This window comes from Ammodytes marinus (genome assembly GCF_949987685.1).
Source record: "Ammodytes marinus genome assembly, chromosome: 7".
Lineage (NCBI taxonomy): Eukaryota > Metazoa > Chordata > Actinopteri > Uranoscopiformes > Ammodytidae > Ammodytes > Ammodytes marinus.
In genome coordinates, this window is record NC_137211.1 from 6,209,532 (window position 1) to 6,228,726 (window position 19,195).

Consider the following 19,195-nt stretch of genomic DNA (forward strand, 5'->3'; position numbering starts at 1 on the left):
TTGCTTTTTATGGCCTTGGTCTTTTTCTAATTCAAATCCTCCACCCAGATCCTTCCCTTTCACCTTATGCATCCTCACCCTAACTTCAGCACCTCTTAATCATCACCTTTACCCTCATCTGTAAATAAATGACACTCATAACTGACACAATAAGGATTTTTTTATTTGTTTCAGTGTGTTTCATTGGATGTTGATTGTCACTCATCTTCGAACTGTCTCATTCATACGTTGTGCCACTGAGGCTGTAACATTGTTTGGGCATGTTGGCTGCGAGCCCCGGCTACATCTGACACCACTAAATACAATGCATGCTGCTTCTCTAACTCACCCTCCATTTTCCTCAGGAGACCAATGGCGCACGCAATTTGCGAAAGGTGCATGCTAGTAAAAAGGTATCCACTCAAAACACATGACACAGCTCTTATTTATTTGGCATGTTTCATACCATGAGCTTTTCCATTCATATATGAAGATTAGAACAACCGTGCTGGAGAACCACATGATTTTGAAATGATAAGTATGTGTTTGTATTGCACCATGGGCATGATGGTTGCTCCGTTATTTTGCATGGTAGATGTTATGTCTCACACACATACCAATACTGTTCGGAGCAATAATTATGCATTTCTTCCTGTTTTGCTATTATGTCTCTTGATGCGGAAAATGAATGCAAGGCAGCTGGTCAGTGGTTCACAAAAATTCAATCTCCTTCCTCTGCCGACTAACCTCATATATTTTCAGGAACTCCGAGAACACGGCAAAGGCAAGGACTTCATAAGTCTCGGCCTACAGAATGGACACCTTGTTTTCAGGTGAGTCAGCCCTGTAAGCCTGTCTTTCCGTTAACAATGAGTAGTATTAAAATTATTATTATTTTCAGCTCATAAGCTTAATGTTGTGGTAATGCTGCTGTTTTGTGTGATATCCAGTTACCAGCTGGGCAGCGGAGAGGCACAGATCTTGTCCCGGAGGTCCATCAATGATGGGAGATGGCACAAGATCACAGCAGTCAGGTTAGTATGATTGCATATTGCACACACTAACCACTACAAGGTTACTAAACACCATACAGTCCTATTGACAGGGTGTGTAGAACTGAACATCTGTAAAGTGAGAAGGAACCAGAAAGTCCCACATGGGTTTGTAGGCTTGATATTGAGTTGTGTTTGTCTCCTCATGTTCCTCTTTTTCTTGCAGAACCGGTAAAGATGGCTTCATCCAGGTTGATGGAGAAGCCGCACTACATGGACAGTCTAAAGGCAGGAGCCTCATGGTCAACACCAAAGGCAGCATATACCTTGGTGAGTGGATTGTATGTGGGGAGTATGGACTGGATACTGATCATTAGAACCACGATGGAAATAAATGCTATTTTTTAAATTTACCTTCTAGTGTCTTTAGTTAAGCCAGCTACAGCTATGGAATTACATCCTGAATACTGCATTAAAGTTACACATTTTCACTTTAGACTAAATTTTGTCAGTGTTGGGGTTCCATATACAAAGAGATTTCCTCGATGAAATTGTTTGGAAATGTGATGGTTTTTCTGATGTTCTTCCTAATTACCTGTAGTAGGATTTTTTTTTTTTTTTTACTGTATCAAAGAAGTACAATTCTGCTTTGGGTCCAAATCAGAGTAGGAAGTTTATCAGCCTTTTTGCTTACTATGTGTGTTTGTCATGTGACAGGTGGAGCCCCAGACATGGCGGTTATGACAGGAGGGAAGTTCTCGTCGGGAATGAGCGGCTGTGTGAGGAACCTGACTCTGATGAACGCCCGGCCGGGACAGCAGCCGGCTCAGGCCATAGACCTGCAAGCACACGCAGCCCACGGCATCAACGTGCAGCCATGCTCTTCATAGATCACACACACACACACACACACACACACATACGCAGACACATAAAAAAACAGAGACTTTAGAGTGATGTCATACTACACACACATACAGAAATACTCACACATACAGTAAAGAGGCTGACACAAACTTGGTGCTTTGCTGCTACCAAAAAACACACACTCACACACACACACAAAAACCAGATGACACGAAAGGATATGTTTTCTCTGTGTGCAGTAAAAACCAAAAAAAAAGAGAGCAAAAATGAAATGATATTAACAAGTCTTCTCTTCCTCAGTGTTTGTATTCTTAATGAAGGACTATTAACACAGGAGAACCAGTACAGTTTACATACTTCCAGCAGTAGTTTTTAGCCATGAAGAAGAGTTAAAAAAAAGAGTTAAAACATGTTAGGCCTTCTACGATGGGTCAGATCCTATGGAGTTGGAGATGTTTTTACAGCACTGAATTTTTATTTATATACATATGAATATATATATATATATTATATTTGTGGGGGAAAAACATGCAAAACTAACCATAACAGCTCTTCAACTTTTTTTTCCTAGAGTTTATCCTGGGTTCTAATACTGTGTGTCCTGGGCTTTTTATTTTAGAGGCCTAACTGTATTAATACTTGAAGATGCTTAGGCCTTCTTTTTCTTCACTTCTGTAGAGGAACTTTTTTTTCTCTCTCTTTAGTTTTTTTATTATTTTCCGTGCGAGCATGCTTAGCTTACAGACTTTTTGCCAATGGTTGGGAGAGAGAGAGAGCGCACACGGTCACAGCCACATGCAGCTTCGGCACACAACTCAGGTCGTCAAATACAAAACGTATAGCCACAGAGACGTTACGCGTGCCGCCATTTTCAGTCATTCACAGCTCCTGTCTGTTCTTGTGTCTGTATTTGTTCTTTTTTTATGAAAAAGAAAGAAACCTTGGTGCTAACGATATTACACAAATAGTCATATCTCATATGGTTTGGTTTGTCAGATGTAGCATTTTATCACTATTTGGGTTTCTTAGATGAAGTAAAAGTTAAGCAGTATACACATTAGTGTAGCATTTGTTAGGCATGGCATTTGAGGTGGATGTTGTAAGAATATATGGCATGATTTGTCTGCCTTATTTGATGGATTGAGTAGATCTCAAAAAAACTGTTCTGAGAAAGTGGAAAAGGGTGTACTTTTTTCTGTGTGGTGGTTGAATATGTTGTTTTTATATGTTTAAACGATCTGCCAGTCAGGTAGATGTGGAGAATTAGTATATGTATGCAAGTCAATGTGTTGGTTATGTATGTCTCAGCTCCTTCCATTTCTCAATGGTCAATCCACTTTAAAGCTACGGTGCGTAACTTTTTCATATAAATAATTGTCCGTTACATTCAAGCCATTGCCAAACGAGTTGACACAAAGTTGATTTAAGCCTATCAGCTCCACAAAACACTCTTTGTATTTCTCAGTAAGGCAGTGTTTACAAACTGGTGTCGCCCCCCCTAACACCGACACAAGAGCTCAGAAAAATCCCAAGAAGCTAAATGTTTCAGTTGTTGATTTATACTCTTAACACCTGGACATAAAGCAGAAGCTATACAAATCCATGCGCGATCACCCAAGGCTAACCTCATGTAGATGCGCCGACAGTGTTGTTGTAATTATTCAGAATTCCTCATGGGGGCAACAGAAGTTACACACTATAGCTTAAAGCCCCAGTTTGGAGTTGTGTGTGTGTGTGTGTGTGTGTGTGTGTGTGTGTGTGTGTGTGTGTGTGTGTGTGTGTGTGTGTGTGTGTGTGTGTGTGTGTGTGTGTGTGTGTGTGTGTGTGTGTGTGTGTGTGTGTGTGTGTGTGTGTGTGTGTGTGTGTGTGCCAGCCAGCATCCATATCCTCAGGAGGATCAACCCAGAACTGCCTCAAGATGTGACTTTAATTTTCAGGTTTGGTAGCTTTAGCATTTAGCTATAAAACTCTGAAGGCTCTGCAGTTCCGTGGGTTGTTTTCTCCGCAAAAAGGGGAGATTCATCCGCAGCAAACAGCAGTAGGACACAGTTGGGATAGTGTGTGTGTTTTTTGTCACGTGGGAATGCAGTCTAGAAGTAGAAGCCTCCTGCAAGTGCTGTGACCAGTAGTGTAGCTCTTATAAAGCATGCTCGTTTCGCATCTTTTAGTCGACCACAACATAAAAAAAAACACATCGGCACGATCACTTTTTGGGGGTTCACAAACCTTCTTTTTTTTCTCATTTTTTGTAAGCTTCAAATATTTGTATTAACTTCCTTTAGAGTTGCTCCATTTTTATTTATTTTCCGTTTATATTTTTCTTCTTTTGTTTGTCCATCTCTTCCTCTTTTTCATCACTTTTGTTTCAAGGCTAAATTTCTGCCGGGTTTTTTTTTTTTTTGAGCAATCACTGAAACTTGCTATTTTTTCTTGCTTCTGGTTATTGTGTATTGCCTCCCACAGGCCCCTCGGTTTTTTCCCCTATCCCCAATGTATTGAATACAGCCCCCCTCCTCGCCAGTGAATTCTCCAGAAATCCTAGATGAACTTCCATAAAAAAAGGTTAATATGACTTGACTGGAACTGCCCGGTCAAATGGTCGGAAACTGGTCTTACCATTCACTCTTATGAAGAAAGTCTTATAGGCTCCAAATGCAAAGAATGAATTATTTGTCTACACAAGAAAGATGTCATCGTGTATGTTCAAAATATGATGGTGTGGATTTTAAAGGAGCCACTGCTGTGGTATCAAGGTTTAGGACACTGAAGCAGAGACTGACGGTGTGTGCGCCCCCTTGTTGGGTGGGTGCCTTTTTCTGTGTCTGCTCTTAAACTGGATGTTCATTATATACACTGTAAACTCATTGTTATCAAGAAACTGCCACTGCTTTTTTTTGGTTTGTTTTTTAAAGGGCCATAACAAAATAAGAAAGGTGCACTTTTAGTATTATGATGGAGATTTTTATTTAGACTTTTTTTTTTTTTTTTTTTTTTTTTTTTACTGTTTCACTTCTGAATGGCAGAAAAAAAGCGGATAACTCGGTTAAATGAATGAAATTGTACCATATGAAATACTGTCCATGTCAGGACGTCCTGACATCCATTTCCAGTGTTGGAAAAAGACGCTCCCCTTTGCCCCTTGGTGTTTCTTAATTAAAAACAAAATTCATGTGCTATTTGTAATCTTGTGAGTTATCTTTTGTCGACTCTGTATTGCTGTTCTCTGCTCTATGGGAGTTTTTTTCAGATCTTTTTTTTTTTATTTATTTTTTTGCACAAAACACTTCATTGTTTGCTAATAATCCATTATACAGGTTAGCCTTGGACCCAATCCCTGAAAGGATGCTGACAATGACCCTATTAAAGGAAGGTTAAGATCCTATCCTTTGTGAGGTTACGCCCACATCAAGTTTCTAATAACCCTGTCCCATGGGCATGGTCTCGTCTTACAGCGTCTACTCTATTAAACTATCTTGGCAATGGATGAATACGTAAAGCATTATGTAAATGTGCCAGCAAAAGTTGAATTAGCAAACAGAATGTGAAATAGGTTGTTTTAACTGATAATGAACAGATTACAGACAATAAAATGTCATAATATGTACATTATTGTCCATTCTAATTATTCTGTGACACACATTGGATTTAAAAATATATTAATAATATTTGTCTACAGCTGCTCACAACACAGTGCAAAGGTTATGTATGTGGCACTTTATCCTGAAGCTAAATAAACCGTGCAGATATTAAACCAGATTAGAACATCAGAGCAGGGGTGGATTACTGCTCGGGCACACCGGGCACAGGCCCAGGGGCCCAAGGGCTCAGGGGGCCCTAAGGCAGAGATAATGATAGTAACGTTTCATGTCGCATAGTCAAAGAGCTCAGTCACTCATGTCAATAACAGGGTCCAAAAAGGAATAGCCTAAATATAAGGATATTCATTCAAATGTATCAAGATAGAAATCATCATGTGCCCCTCAACTAGTAGGGGATATATAAAAGCAAGTTAAAAACAACAGCATAGTAGCTCTGTCTAAGGGGCTCCATGAGGGGCCTTGAGGGCCCCCACACTCATACAGGAATAAGCTGTATATGTGTGAATTCTAAATTGTTCATAAACAGTAGCTATCCACTCTTTATCTGTTGAAATGGGCCCCTCCATCATGGAACATGGGTCTGCAGACCAATCTACTGTACTGTTTTTACAGTTGCAAAGATCAAAGAGTGCTGCCTATTTAAGAAAAATCTGAAAAATAATGTTCCTTCTGCATCTCAGGAGTTGATATAGCCTCTAAAATGTACTCTCAAAGTGCACCAGATTGATGTATTTTACTTTACAAAGGTAAAAAATTTCCGAGGGGGGATGCCCCCGGACCCCCCAACAAGGTACAGGGTCCCTCCAACAGTATCCCAAAACCCTGCGGGAAACACTGACTTCCTTTATATGTTTTTGCCATTAACTGTATGTATCTGTGTGGAAAAGTCAGTGTACCTGACTGGATAGGGAGGAGTGGGGGGCCCTTTAAGAGTTTGTGCCCAGGGGCCCATTATCTCATAATCCGTCTATGCCTCAGAGCAACAGTGGGGTTAGGCTACATGTAAGTACATCATGATTGGATGCATGACAGTAAACTTGAGAAATAAGCCTCTGTCACAGGATGACTACACACAGGTGGGTGTTTCCTTCAGTAAGATCCGCGGTCCATTGATATTTCTCCATTTTAGACAATGAGGCCTAAAAGATCTTTAAACAGGTGAAGCCTGAATCTTACTATATAGTATAATTGTATCCAAAAACCTCCCATTTCACCAATATCTCATTTTCCCACACAGAAATAAATAAATCATCAGTCTCACACAACCAAAGCTTTATACAGCTAGTTGTAATGATTAAAAAAACATGTCTTACTACTTATATAGATGCAGAGTAGATACTGGAAATCTACTACTTGGAAAGAAGGGCTGTGGAGACTGGTAGTGTATTTTTAATAATGTCACATAGTCCTGTCCTCTGTTGAGTACATTGTTTTTGCCAATGACTCATATGTATTTATCTAGAAAGATGAGTCACCATGAAATAGCATAATGCTGTTAAGTGCCTTTCAGAAAGGGAAATTCCACCAATGTGACATGAGTATCACTTCACAAAAAGAATTGTGGGAAGTGTTGGATCCAGTATTCTTGTAGTTGGGCTGTGTTAGAGTTTTGGCCTGTATCTTTCAACTCTTCAAACTTAATGGAAGTTAAGTTATACCAAGCTTTTCATTCATTACATTTTTTCAGAGATAAAAAAGATCCCTTTAGAAAATGCAATTTCTGCATAATTGAAAATAGACACATTTTGAACATGACACTGACACAGCATTTGCATGGCTCTTTCTTTTCCAAGAAATTCAGCTAGGCAGCCCAATATCAAATCTCTGTCACATGGAAGCCCTGTGGTCATTTCCTGTCAGAAACACATCACTTTCTTGGCTCTGGGTGTGTTGTGTCAGGCAGACAGCAGTTATTCTACCCCAATCCTGGTTATGTTAAACCGTTCTCACTAGCTGGGCCTTGGGCCACCTCAATTGTTATGTACAGAAACTTAATAGTCACTTTTGACAGATACGCCTTCATGCTTACTGCTCAGGTACAGTATACATCCCCACCTTAAGCGTTATGAGGGAAGGCCCTTTGCCACGACACACTTTTCAAATGTATGGCAATGATACACAGTCTAAGGGTTTGTAACAGGAAACAGCAACAGGTTCAACAAATCATCAATTTAACCCTTGGGTATCCTTAACTTTTACTACGCCTTGGTTACCTTAGAGGACAAAAACGTCCTCTCCCTATAAACTGCCATAAAAACATTATACATTAATATTTTTTTCTACTTTTTTTTTTACAAACCTTTTATCCCACTTGACCTCTTCACATATATATCAAATATTCATTCATTTGTAATTGCTTTTAACCCTTTACATGCAAGTTTATGTGACGACGTGAGCCATTTTTATTTAAAAAAAACACAATAATTGAAAAATTTCTCATATAATAGATGCAAAGTGGATTTTTTTGAGTGGGATAATTAGACTCTAGGATATGTTAATGATTTGCAATAAAACTGCTTTTGATATATGTTTAGTATTTGTGCAGTCACAGATGCAAATAAATACTCCCTCTCATGACCTTAGAGGACAAAAACGTCCTCTCCCTATAAACTGCCATAAAAACATTATACATTAATATTTTTTTCTACTTTTTTTTTTAAAACCTTTTATCCCACTTGACCTCTTCACATACATATCAAATATTCATTCATTTGTAATTGCTTTTAACCCTTTACATGCAAGCTTATGTGATGACGTGAGCCATTTTTATTTAAAAAAAACACAATAATTGAAAAATTTCTCATATAATAGATGCAAAGTGGATTTTTTTGAGTGGGATAATTAGACTCTAGACTCTAATTAATGATTTGCAATAAAACTGCTTTTGATACATGTTTAGTATTTGTGCAGTCACAGATGCAAATAAATACTCCCTCTCATGACCTCCCTATAAACTGCCCTAAACACATTATACAGTAATATTTTTTTCTACTTTTTTTTTAAAACCTTTTATCCCACTTGACCTCTTTACATACATATCAAATATTAATTCATTGTTAGTTGCTTTTGACCTTTTAATTCCAGTTTCTTTGATGATGTCAACAAAGTAACAAAGTAAACCTGCAGCCACCTGAAAACCCACAAATTGCACATTACAGCTGCACACATATGCATACGCACAAAGACACACACACATACACACACAGTAATTTCACAACACACACACAGACACAACCCTAAGGTATCCATATGGATCCACACTTTCCATTAATTTCTCATATTTCTTATGTTTAGGCCTGCAACTCTAAAAAATTACAAAAAAGTACAAAAATGGTTTTAGGGAGCATATTTGATCCTCAAAAAAAACTGGAGAAAATAAATGATTGAGCTAGATAGGGCTAAAAAAGCAATTTTGGTGTCTTAAGTGTTGGATTATTGCCTATTATCATCACATTTACATGTGTTTGTCATCATGGCTATGGTTTGAAAAAATAAAGTTTAAATTGGGCTATTTTTTCCATACACGTTTGAGTTTGTAAAGTTTGGCTGTGTGTACACAAACACACACACTATATTTTCTCAATACACACATATGCACCACACACTAGCATCCCTACCATCACACTCACACCATTTAGGTTGAATTTTTTTTTCTATTGCACTGTGGGGGGCAGGACCGACAACCTGGAAAATTGCTTGTAATTCAACCCTATGCCAAATATAGGGAAATGGCTCAAAATTTTGATGGTGTTGAAAATGATCAATTTTGATGCTTTGTGTCTAGGATGAAAGCATAAAATCATTGAAAAAAATATTTTATGCTGTAATGACAGCAGGATCAAATTGGTGAAAAAAGGCCATTTTGAATGGGAGTCAATAGGGGACAAAAACGTCCTTAGGGAGCTGAGAGGAACAAAAAAGTGTACAGCCTTTATAATAGATGGTACAAAGTTGCTGAGTAGAAATAAACAAAATATTTGAAAAAAAAAAATCCCTGGCCAAAAATATTTCAGCTAACATAAGCACAGCCAAAGTTATACACAAAAAAGAGCGTAAAAAAAGTGCGAAAGGACAAAAACGTCCCCAAGAGCACCAGTCAATTCTTTATTTTTTAACCAAAATCCCTTTCAGTTTGTGGGTATAATACAATTTACTTCTTTGACATATTTCCAATCATAGATGTCAAACTCATATAGGAGTTGGGTTATATTGTGATTACATCCTCCTACCCTCAAGCCATGATGATGTCTTGACTTACACACATGTCCAACACATGTTCATTTAACACTATAGACTGCGGAAGTGAAGGATTGGATACATCGGTCAAACACATTGGTGTCAAATCCGAAGCTTCGGGACAGAAAGAAAATAGGATGACCTGTTTGAATGGAATATAACACAGGTAGGGATGTATGTACAAAGAAATGAAAAACGAATGGTTGTTTCAGAACCACTGCAAGATTTGTGGAATTTGGAAGGCCTTCTTACATGATACAGACACTTTACGGATAGATTCCAAAAAATTTGATCATTGTAATCATTCGTCCTTTCCATATGGGCTATTCATTTAAATCCACAGTCCTCGTTCTGTTCAAAAACGTAGTCCAAAGTCTCTATCTGAAGCTAATATGAGGCTTCAAAAGTCAGAGCAATTTAATCAAAGTGTGTATTTTCCACAGGCAAGTACATATATTAGTACAGATATCTCTCTTTATTTTTTTCATTGGTCATGAATTATGATAACATTATAAAAGCACTGCTTTAATGTATACATATGGGCCTACAAATTGTTTAAAAACAGACATACAAATGTGTGAACCTATCCTTTAACACGGTAAAATGCATGGTGTGGGAAATTCCATCACTCCTGAAGAAAACATGTACCTTCAGTCAAATTTCAGAGAGAGGTGGGAGAACATAGAAACATGAACTTCCTGAGAGGGGTTAGGGTTAGGGTTAGGCAGTGGGCTTGTGTTGCTGCTATCTGCTCCATTACATGTTACCAATTACTGAGGAACACGGTTAGACTTAATCTTTCTGGGAGGAGCAACAATACAGAGATATTGTTCAAATGCCATAAGATCCCAGGGGAGCAAGCCGATTGGTCGGATGTGAAATCCCACATGGATACACCACACCTGCCTCATGCCTCCAGTGAAACAGACTCATCTTCCCATGAGACCAAGTTTGTGAGTAACGTATAGACATTTTTTTACTTCTACATGAATGAAGAACTTGACTAGATAGGGATTTTTCAGGTTTTTCCCCCTTCACGATCGCAGGATAGAAAATCATGTTGGTCTTTCAGGTAATGTGATTTTGTACATTTCAATTTCAATTTATGTAAGATGTTTTAAACTATGGAAACTAATGATGCATGCATTGTGTATGCTTTTTTGGTTTAACTTTATTTTAGAGCTTTGCAGTTTGGTGTCTTCTAGCATCAGGTAATGATATAATACATTATTAATAAATGTATCTTTAATTCATGGACAAGAACGAATCAGTTATTATTTATAACTGACACAAGTCTTCTTCCTCCAGACCTTCAAGTCTTTGCCTCAGCATTGGAAAGTAAGAACATTTTACATTTTAGACCTGCATTTGTTTTTTACCTGAATCTATTGAGAAATCCAAAACAGATTATTCATTTTGTCTTTATTTCAAGAAAAAAAAGCAAGTATGACACATCATACAAGTACACATAACAGGAAACAACACTAATTATAAAGTGTCATAAAAAATATGTATAAAATAAATGTATCGTCTGTGTCCGAAAAAGGAGTGGGAGGAAGCCAAAGCTTATTTATTCCCACCCCTTATTCAACTGCTCATAATTATCTGATGTGAATTTATCAGCTTTAAACTAATTACATAATGTGCATACAATTATTTGTATTTACACAATACTAGAATATTTACAAAATGTACAAAGGCTTACGAAAAAAAATTTAATTGAAAATAAAATAAATAAAAATAAGAAAAAAATGTTTCCCTCCTCCGTAGCCTGCAACACAGCTTGGTTTGATGATGGGGATGTTTCCAGCATGGGGGACTCTGAGCTCCTGAGTGACCTTCGTAGGAAGCACCAGACCAGGATCTGCTCTGACCCGTTAGACATGGAGGCTCAGACTGTCTATGGGATCCAGGCACATCACACCAGCAACACATTAAACATGTAAAGACTTCACTCTCTCACCACTGATTCGACTGTACTGTTAAACAGGATTTTAAGGTTATCTTAATATAAGTATTATTGATATTGCTGACAGTTGTATGTCACTGATATACATTGTGATCTGTTGAATGTCTTAACTACTAATAATGGGTTTGTGGCAAATAATAATAGGATCAGCTTTGTAGTTTCCACTGCTCTAAATGAACTCAACAAAGACCAAAGATGTATAATTGAATACAGAAATGTATGTTTACATTCATCAAACATTGAACCTTTAAGTCTGGTATTTCATAGCTTATATGAGGAGATGCTTCCTTGAATGAACATATGATGGGGAAAACATTCTGTGCAGGAGTTTAAATAACTCTAGAAGACGGTGACCTGTAGAAGATCAGTAGCCTAGACACAAACTAACATGATATACCTCTTTAAAAACTGCCAAAATGGTTAATTATCACTAAGACTTTTTGATTTTGGAACTCATGCCAAGATTAACATTTGGATGTGTTGTATTTTGCAGTTACAGTGCATCAGAGGGCCTTGTGTGCCTCAACTCGGAGCAGAAACAGGGACGGTGTGAAGATTATAAGGTCATGTTCACCTGCCAAGGACAGTTCTGCTCAGGTATGTGGTACAAAAAAACAAAAAACAAAAAAAACATTAATTTATTTCAGAAAATATAAAGTTTGGAATAAATACTGTAATGACTTTTTTGTAATTATCATTATAAATACATTGGGTAGCCCTATTTCTGATTTCTGATTTGTCATTGTTGACAGAGTGCAGGACCCGCTGGTTTAATAACGATGACCCCACTGGAAACGGAGACTACGAGATACTCAGTGACCTCATAGACAGACACCCGAGAGAAATCTGTCATCAGCCAATAGCCATCGAGGTCCAGACCGTCAGCGGGGAACCGGCCTCCAACTCATCCGATACTTTTTTAAAGTGAGATCAACAACGTCAGTCAAAAACAGTTACATTACCCCAACAGTGGGAGTGTTTATGTGTGGGTCACTCATCACTTCCTTCTCCTCTTTGTTGCAGTTATGATGCCACCTATGGGTTCGCCTGTGTAAACGCAGATCAGGGAAGCAGGAGTTGTCAAGATTACAAAGTTCGATTCACATGTCCCAAAGAGTTCTGTCAAGGTATGTCTCTTGAAAATATTAAAGTGAAAATAAATAGTTTTATTTTTATTTTGGATAAACCTATTTTTTATAAGCTGTTTTCACAATGACATGGGCATTAGATTCAATGGAAACTCGCACAGTGTGTATGACTCATAAAGTGCTCACACAGTAGGCTACATGAATGAGTAATCGACCAAAGTTCATCTCGTGTCTCGCCAAGTGCATGCTGGGATACGCTTCTGCAGGAAGTGTTTACAGGTAATTTGATACATGAATAGTTCCCATATTTGCTGTGTGGCTTACATCAACATGATGTTAAATAAAATGTGGAAATTGTTAGAAACGTTTGCAGACAATTTCAGCTTAGCCAGTCATCATGGGGACTGGAAATGAACTATATACATTGGTTGCATTTATTTTTCCTGTTTATCTGCACTGTTGATGTTTCAATAAATGACAAATAGCTGTTTGTTATTATAGTTTAGTCTTAGGTCAAAATATATACATATGTTGAAAAAAAAAATTAAAAAAGAAAAAAAAGAATACAATTAGCCTCCCTTGCTACTCCAAAAAGTAAAAAAAAAAATTGTGGAAATTTTATATTTCCGACATTCTGTAATAGAAGACTAAACTCAGAGAATTGAATTACATAATACAATACGACAAAACAACAGAGTTACAGAGTAAAGTTCCAACCTGCATGGTCAGCCCCCGACAGGACTGACCATATCTTTTGGTCAGACAGAGTTTTAAAGCTCTCTTCTACAACAGGGGTGTCAACTAACATATGGTTAATAGAGTAAACAGGTCTCAGGGGTTTATTGTGGTCAGCCACAATAAACCTTAAAATAGTTTAGGCAACTGTTTTGTCAGCACATTCTTAGAGGAAAGGCACATGTGTCAAACTGATGCGATATACATATAAAAAACAGATCAATACGATGGTTACAAATAAATTTGCCCTCACAATTCACCCTTTGACCATAAACTGGTCACATAAAAATACAAATGTATCATAACAACAGTCAACACAATCAGTTAATTCAATCAGAACATACATCTAGGTTCAAGGAACAAAACGTACACATCAGTCAATGTGCAAGATCAAGAACCCGGAAAATCATTTAAACTATAATCCCATAAAGACCGATTATTAAAACGAGAAAAATCTATTACTCAATTTATCTTGACAGAGGAGTTTTCCTAGAATGTTTCAAAACAAAATAACACATCATCTCTAACGATGTAAGTCTGTGAAATGTGAATTCCAATGCCTATCGAAATTCAGAAAAAGCAATAATTCAATTCAGGTTTCAGATAAATACATCATAATTCGATAGATCAATACAATTCCACACATCGAACTACAAAGAAAAGGATAGGCTTCTCTAAACACAAACATCAGAACTAATGTCTTATCAAAAGGTCATCAAACCCAGGATAAACATTTGAACTATTATTTTTTTTCTTAGGCTCAACATAAAGTCAGATGAGCCAATCACATTCTGGATCCACAACAAAAGCGATGTTTTCAAAATTACCTGAAACTGAATTAATACCAGTGTTCACATTATCATTATATTACCATTATCTCATATTTTAACAATGTGGGTCTTTGCAATTTTGCGAGTTACAGAGTAAAGTTCCAACCTGCATGGTCAGCCCCCGACAGGACTGACCATATCTTTTGGTCAGACAGAGTTTTAAAGCCCTCTTCTACAACAGGGGTGTCAACTAACAGATGGTTAATAGGCAAGGCAAGGCAAGTTTATTTATATAGCACAATTCAAACACAAGGCCATTCAAAGTGCTTTACAGGGGCAAGATTAAAATACATAAAACACATTAGAAGACATTTAAAAGCGAATGAAAAGAAGTAAAACATTTAAATAGAATAAAAAGTACAGGTTAAAATGGAAACAGAAAAGTCTTCAGACTCGATTTAAAAGAACTGAGGGTTGCAGCAGACCTCAAGTTTTCTGGGAGTTTGTTCCAGATATTTGGTGCATAAAAACTAAAAGCTGCTTCTCCTCGTTTAGTCCTAAGTCTTGGGACTGTAAGTAAACCTGTCCCAGACGACCTAAGGGCTCTGGACGGTTCATAACGTATCAGCAGATCAGTAATGTATTTTGGCGCTAAACCATTTAGTGCTTTATAAACCAACATCAGTATTTTGAAATCAATTCTTTGAGTGACAGGAAGCCAGTGTAAAGGCCTCAGAACTGGGGTAATGTGATCCACTTTTTTGGTCCTAGTGAGGACTCGAGCAGCAGCGTTCTGAATTAGCTGAAGCTGTCTGATAGATTTTTTTGGAAGGCCTACAAGGACACTGTTACAGTAGTCAAGTCTACTAAAGATAAATGCATGGACAAGTTTTTCTAAATCTTGCTGAGACATAAGTCCTTTAATTCTTGATATGTTTTTAAGGTGGTAGTATGCTGACTTATTAATTGATTTAATGTGTTTCTTGAAATTCAAGTCGGAGTCTATGACAACACCAAGATTTCTGGCTTGGTGTGTGGTTTCTAGCTTAACAGATGTAAGCTGTGCGCTGACTTTTAATTGTTCATCTTTGGCACCAAAGACAATTACTTCAGTTTTGTCGTTGTTTAATTGAAGGAAATTTTGGCACATCTAATCATTGATTTGTTCAATGCACTTACTCAGTGCTTGTATCGGACTGTAGTCTCCTGGTGATATGGTTATGTAAATTTGTGTGTCGTCTGCATAATTATGGTAGCATAATTTGTTCTTATTCATAGTCTGAGCTAGTGGGAGCATGTAGATGTTAAACAGAAGAGGCCCAAGAATGGAACCTTGGGGGACCCCGCATTCAATATGTGAAATTGCCTATTGACACATAGTAGTCTCTGTCCTTTAAGTAGGATTCAAACCAGTTTAGTGCAGTTCCAGAAAGTCCAACCCAGTTTGCTAGTCGATCTAGTAATATGCTGTGGTCAACTGTGTCAAAAGCGGCACTGAGATCCAGTAAAACTAAGACAGAACTTTTGCCACTGTCTGTGTTTAAGTGGATGTCATTGAGGACCTTAACCAGAGCAGTCTCAGTGCTGTGGTGTTGTCGAAATCCTGACTGGAAAACATCAAAGCAGTTGTTCATTGCTAAGCAGTTATTTAGCTGTTGATAAACAGCTTTTTCAATGATTTTGCTTAAAAATGGTAGGTTAGATATGGGCCTATAATTGTTCATGAGCGATGTATCTAGATTGTTCTTTTTTAGGAGTGGCTTGATGACTGCTGTTTTCAGGGCCTGTGGGAATACACCTGTCCGAAGGGACATGTTGACAATTTGTAGAACATCTGAGGCCATACAGCTAAAAACAGTTTTAAAGAAGCCTGTGGGAAGAATGTCAATGTACATTGGTTTAATAGAGTAAACAGGTCTCAGGGGTCAGCCACAATAAACCTTAAAATTGTTTAGGCAACTGTTTTGTCAGCACATTCTTAGTGGAAAGGCACATGTGTCAAACTGATGTGATACACATATAAAAAACAGATCAATACGATGGTTACAAATACATTTGCCCTCACAAAAATAATTTAAAAAAGTCAGCTATAATTTGCATACAATCTCTAAAAACCTTCTTCTTTTTAACCTTTTTTTTTTTTTTTTACAAACAAGTATCCATTTGTAATTCCTCCCTAGTGTCAGAGCAGTGTCGAACGCAGTGGCTCAACAGTGACAACTCCACAGAGGAGGGAGATGTGGAGTCCATTCATCGGTTACTTAAAACCTTCCCGGGTCAGGCCTGCAGAAACCCAATCCGCATCGAGGCCAAGACAGAGAGTGGAATATCCGCCGAGCAAACTGGAGACACCTTCCTCTCGTAAGCACATTGTTTTGTTCTCAACCATACATGTCTTACATTACACAACCTCATCCTAATAAAGAGCCCTTTCCTGCTCTTTTTCATATGCCAGCTATGATGTTCACTTTGGGTTTGCGTGCATCAATGCAAAACAGAAGAGTAGACAATGTGAGGATTACCAAGTCTTGCTGACCTGTCCGTCCGATTTCTGTCAAGGTGAGTTTTCCGTGCAGGTAGGCCTATGTTTCATTCTGTTTTGACAAACAAAATCTGAAAAAACATGGATCACAGCAAATCGTGTGCCTAAAATGGTCCAAAAAATATCACAACCATACAAACCAATTTTTTTTATCTCATATTTGAATCTGGCCCGTGAGTCCTTACTGTATATGCCTATATGCGTGTTGAATGTTTTTCACTGTTTGTCAGGTTGCAGAACGCGCTGGTTCAATGTGGACGATCCCACCAGACTGGGGGACTATGAGACCCTGGTCCAGGTGCAGATGTTGTATCCTACTGAGGTCTGCTCCCAGCCGGTCGCCATCGAAGCCATGACCGTGTCTGGTGTCCCTGCAAACAAGACCGGGGACATCTTTCAAGTGTAAAATAAAATAAAATAAAATAAAATAAAATAAAATAAAATAAAATAAAATAAAATAAAATAAAATAAAATAAAATAAAATAAAATAAAATAAAATAAAATAAAATAAAATAAAATAAAATAAAATAAAATAAAATAAAATAAAATAAAATAAAATAAAATAAAATAAAATAAAATAAAATAAAATAAAATAAAATAAAATAAAATAAAATAAAATAAAATAAAATAAAATAAAATAAAATAAAATAAAATAAAATAAAACAAAATAAAATAAAATAAAATAAAATAAAATAAAATAAAAGTTTTTATTTTTATAGCCCAATATCACAATAGCCATTTGCTTCAGTGGCCTTCACAGTCCATACAAAGTATAATTCACCATCTGCCATTAGACCCCCAAACTCGACCTTGGGAAAACTCCCAGCAAAAAATAAATAAAAAAAACCTTCTACAGGGAAAAATGTTTTGAGAAAAACCTCAGGGAGAGAGATAGAGGATCCCTCTACCAGGACAGACAGATATGCAATATTTCAGTTGCACAGAACAGACCAATAGGAAAAATACACACAGTAGCACAATCATTGCCAAAAATAATTCTGCATGCAGATAATAAAACATGAATGGTATGGAGTTGCAGGACAGTCATTTAACCCATTAATGCCTGATGCTGCACGGTGCAACACGTACAGTCTCTCCTGTCTGTCGCACAGCATCAGGCATCAAACCCTTGCATGTGTTTGCAAGGACACTTGCATTTGCAGATAGATAAAAAGAGTTGTCATGAAAGGAAAACTTTAGACATCAATTACATCCAACTGCATGAATAGCAATGGAAAGAAGCACTTGATGTACTACATTGCTATGATGAGAAATAAATAAATAACTAGGTGTGGATGGAGATTAGCCAGCCTGACTATACATTTGAAAGAGGACAATGTTCCTGCAGACAGCCTCCTGCTATTCTGGGTCAGCCTGCCCCACCCACGATTATAATATGAATGTATATCTCAACCTGTCTGCCTCCCAACCTGTCTCCCCCTCCTCTTCCCCCACCCAGCTTACCTGTCTACCTGTCTCCTACGTCCCCCTCCTTTGCCTGTCTCTCCCACTCAGATCAACCTGACCCCTCCCATGTTTTACAATAACAATGTATGTATATTAGAACTGTCTGCCTCTCAGCCTGTCTCTCCTCCAAACCCACTGTTAGACGCCTCCCCCCTGGGGAGTAAATGTTCCTTAAATATGTGACGATTTAAGGAAAGGTTGTCACTTCTCACCACATAGGTATTTCAGCGATGTGTTTTTACAGTTACATTTTCACAGACGTGTTGCTTTGATAGTTTACTACTTATATTATATTTTTTTGCAGATATGACGCCTCCCTTGGCTTTTTCTGCGTGAATGCCGAGCAGCCCGGTGGAAAGCGCTGTGAAGACTACAAGGTCCGCTTCACGTGCCCAATGGATTTCTGCTCCGTGTGAACTATCGCCTCCGTCAACATTCCTCTAGTAGGATAGTCAGCCTCGGAGCAGGATGTGTGTGCGTGTAGTAAATGCTATAAGTCAATATGTTAAACCTGCTCTGCATACATAAGTCATAATTCAGTATGACATTGTAGAGTGTGCTGTGTCATGTGGGATTCCTCATGTATACCTTGCTGAAGGGGAATTCTTCTGGTGTGTTTTGTTTCAATATTTAATAAATGTAGGTCATCGAAAAGAAAAATAATTTCCTATCATTTGTTCACAATGTGTGGTTACTTCAGCCTTCTCAGATCTGTGGATAAGAGGGCCACATTCCTCATAAAAGACGTGCAGTATGCTGGTTGACTACTAGCAATGATGGTATCAGCAGTCAACAGCCAGGCTTCAGCTAGCACCAGGAAAACAAGGATTACTGTTGTTAGTGTAAGCATAATGGAATGACCTATTCTTAGAAGAGTGTGTGTTGGTCTCTACTACCTTCGTCCTCCAAATCAGCCTTTTCTAAGCTGACTTGACCCTCTTACTCCTTTCA

General features: G+C 37.8%; 1 protein-coding gene across 1 annotated transcript in view; it reads left to right on the top strand.

Moving 5' to 3' along the window:
• Positions 1 to 5,014, top strand: part of hspg2 (heparan sulfate proteoglycan 2) — a 98,704-nt gene extending 93,690 nt beyond the window's left edge. The window contains exons 79-83 of the mRNA XM_080030923.1: positions 345 to 392; positions 742 to 812; positions 930 to 1,013; positions 1,198 to 1,301; positions 1,689 to 5,014. Coding sequence (XP_079887049.1) covers positions 345 to 392; positions 742 to 812; positions 930 to 1,013; positions 1,198 to 1,301; positions 1,689 to 1,861 — 480 coding nt within the window. The 3' untranslated portion in view covers positions 1,862 to 5,014. The remainder of the gene's footprint in view (positions 1 to 344; positions 393 to 741; positions 813 to 929; positions 1,014 to 1,197; positions 1,302 to 1,688) is intronic.
• The last annotated feature ends 14,181 nt before the right edge of the window (positions 5,015 to 19,195 follow it).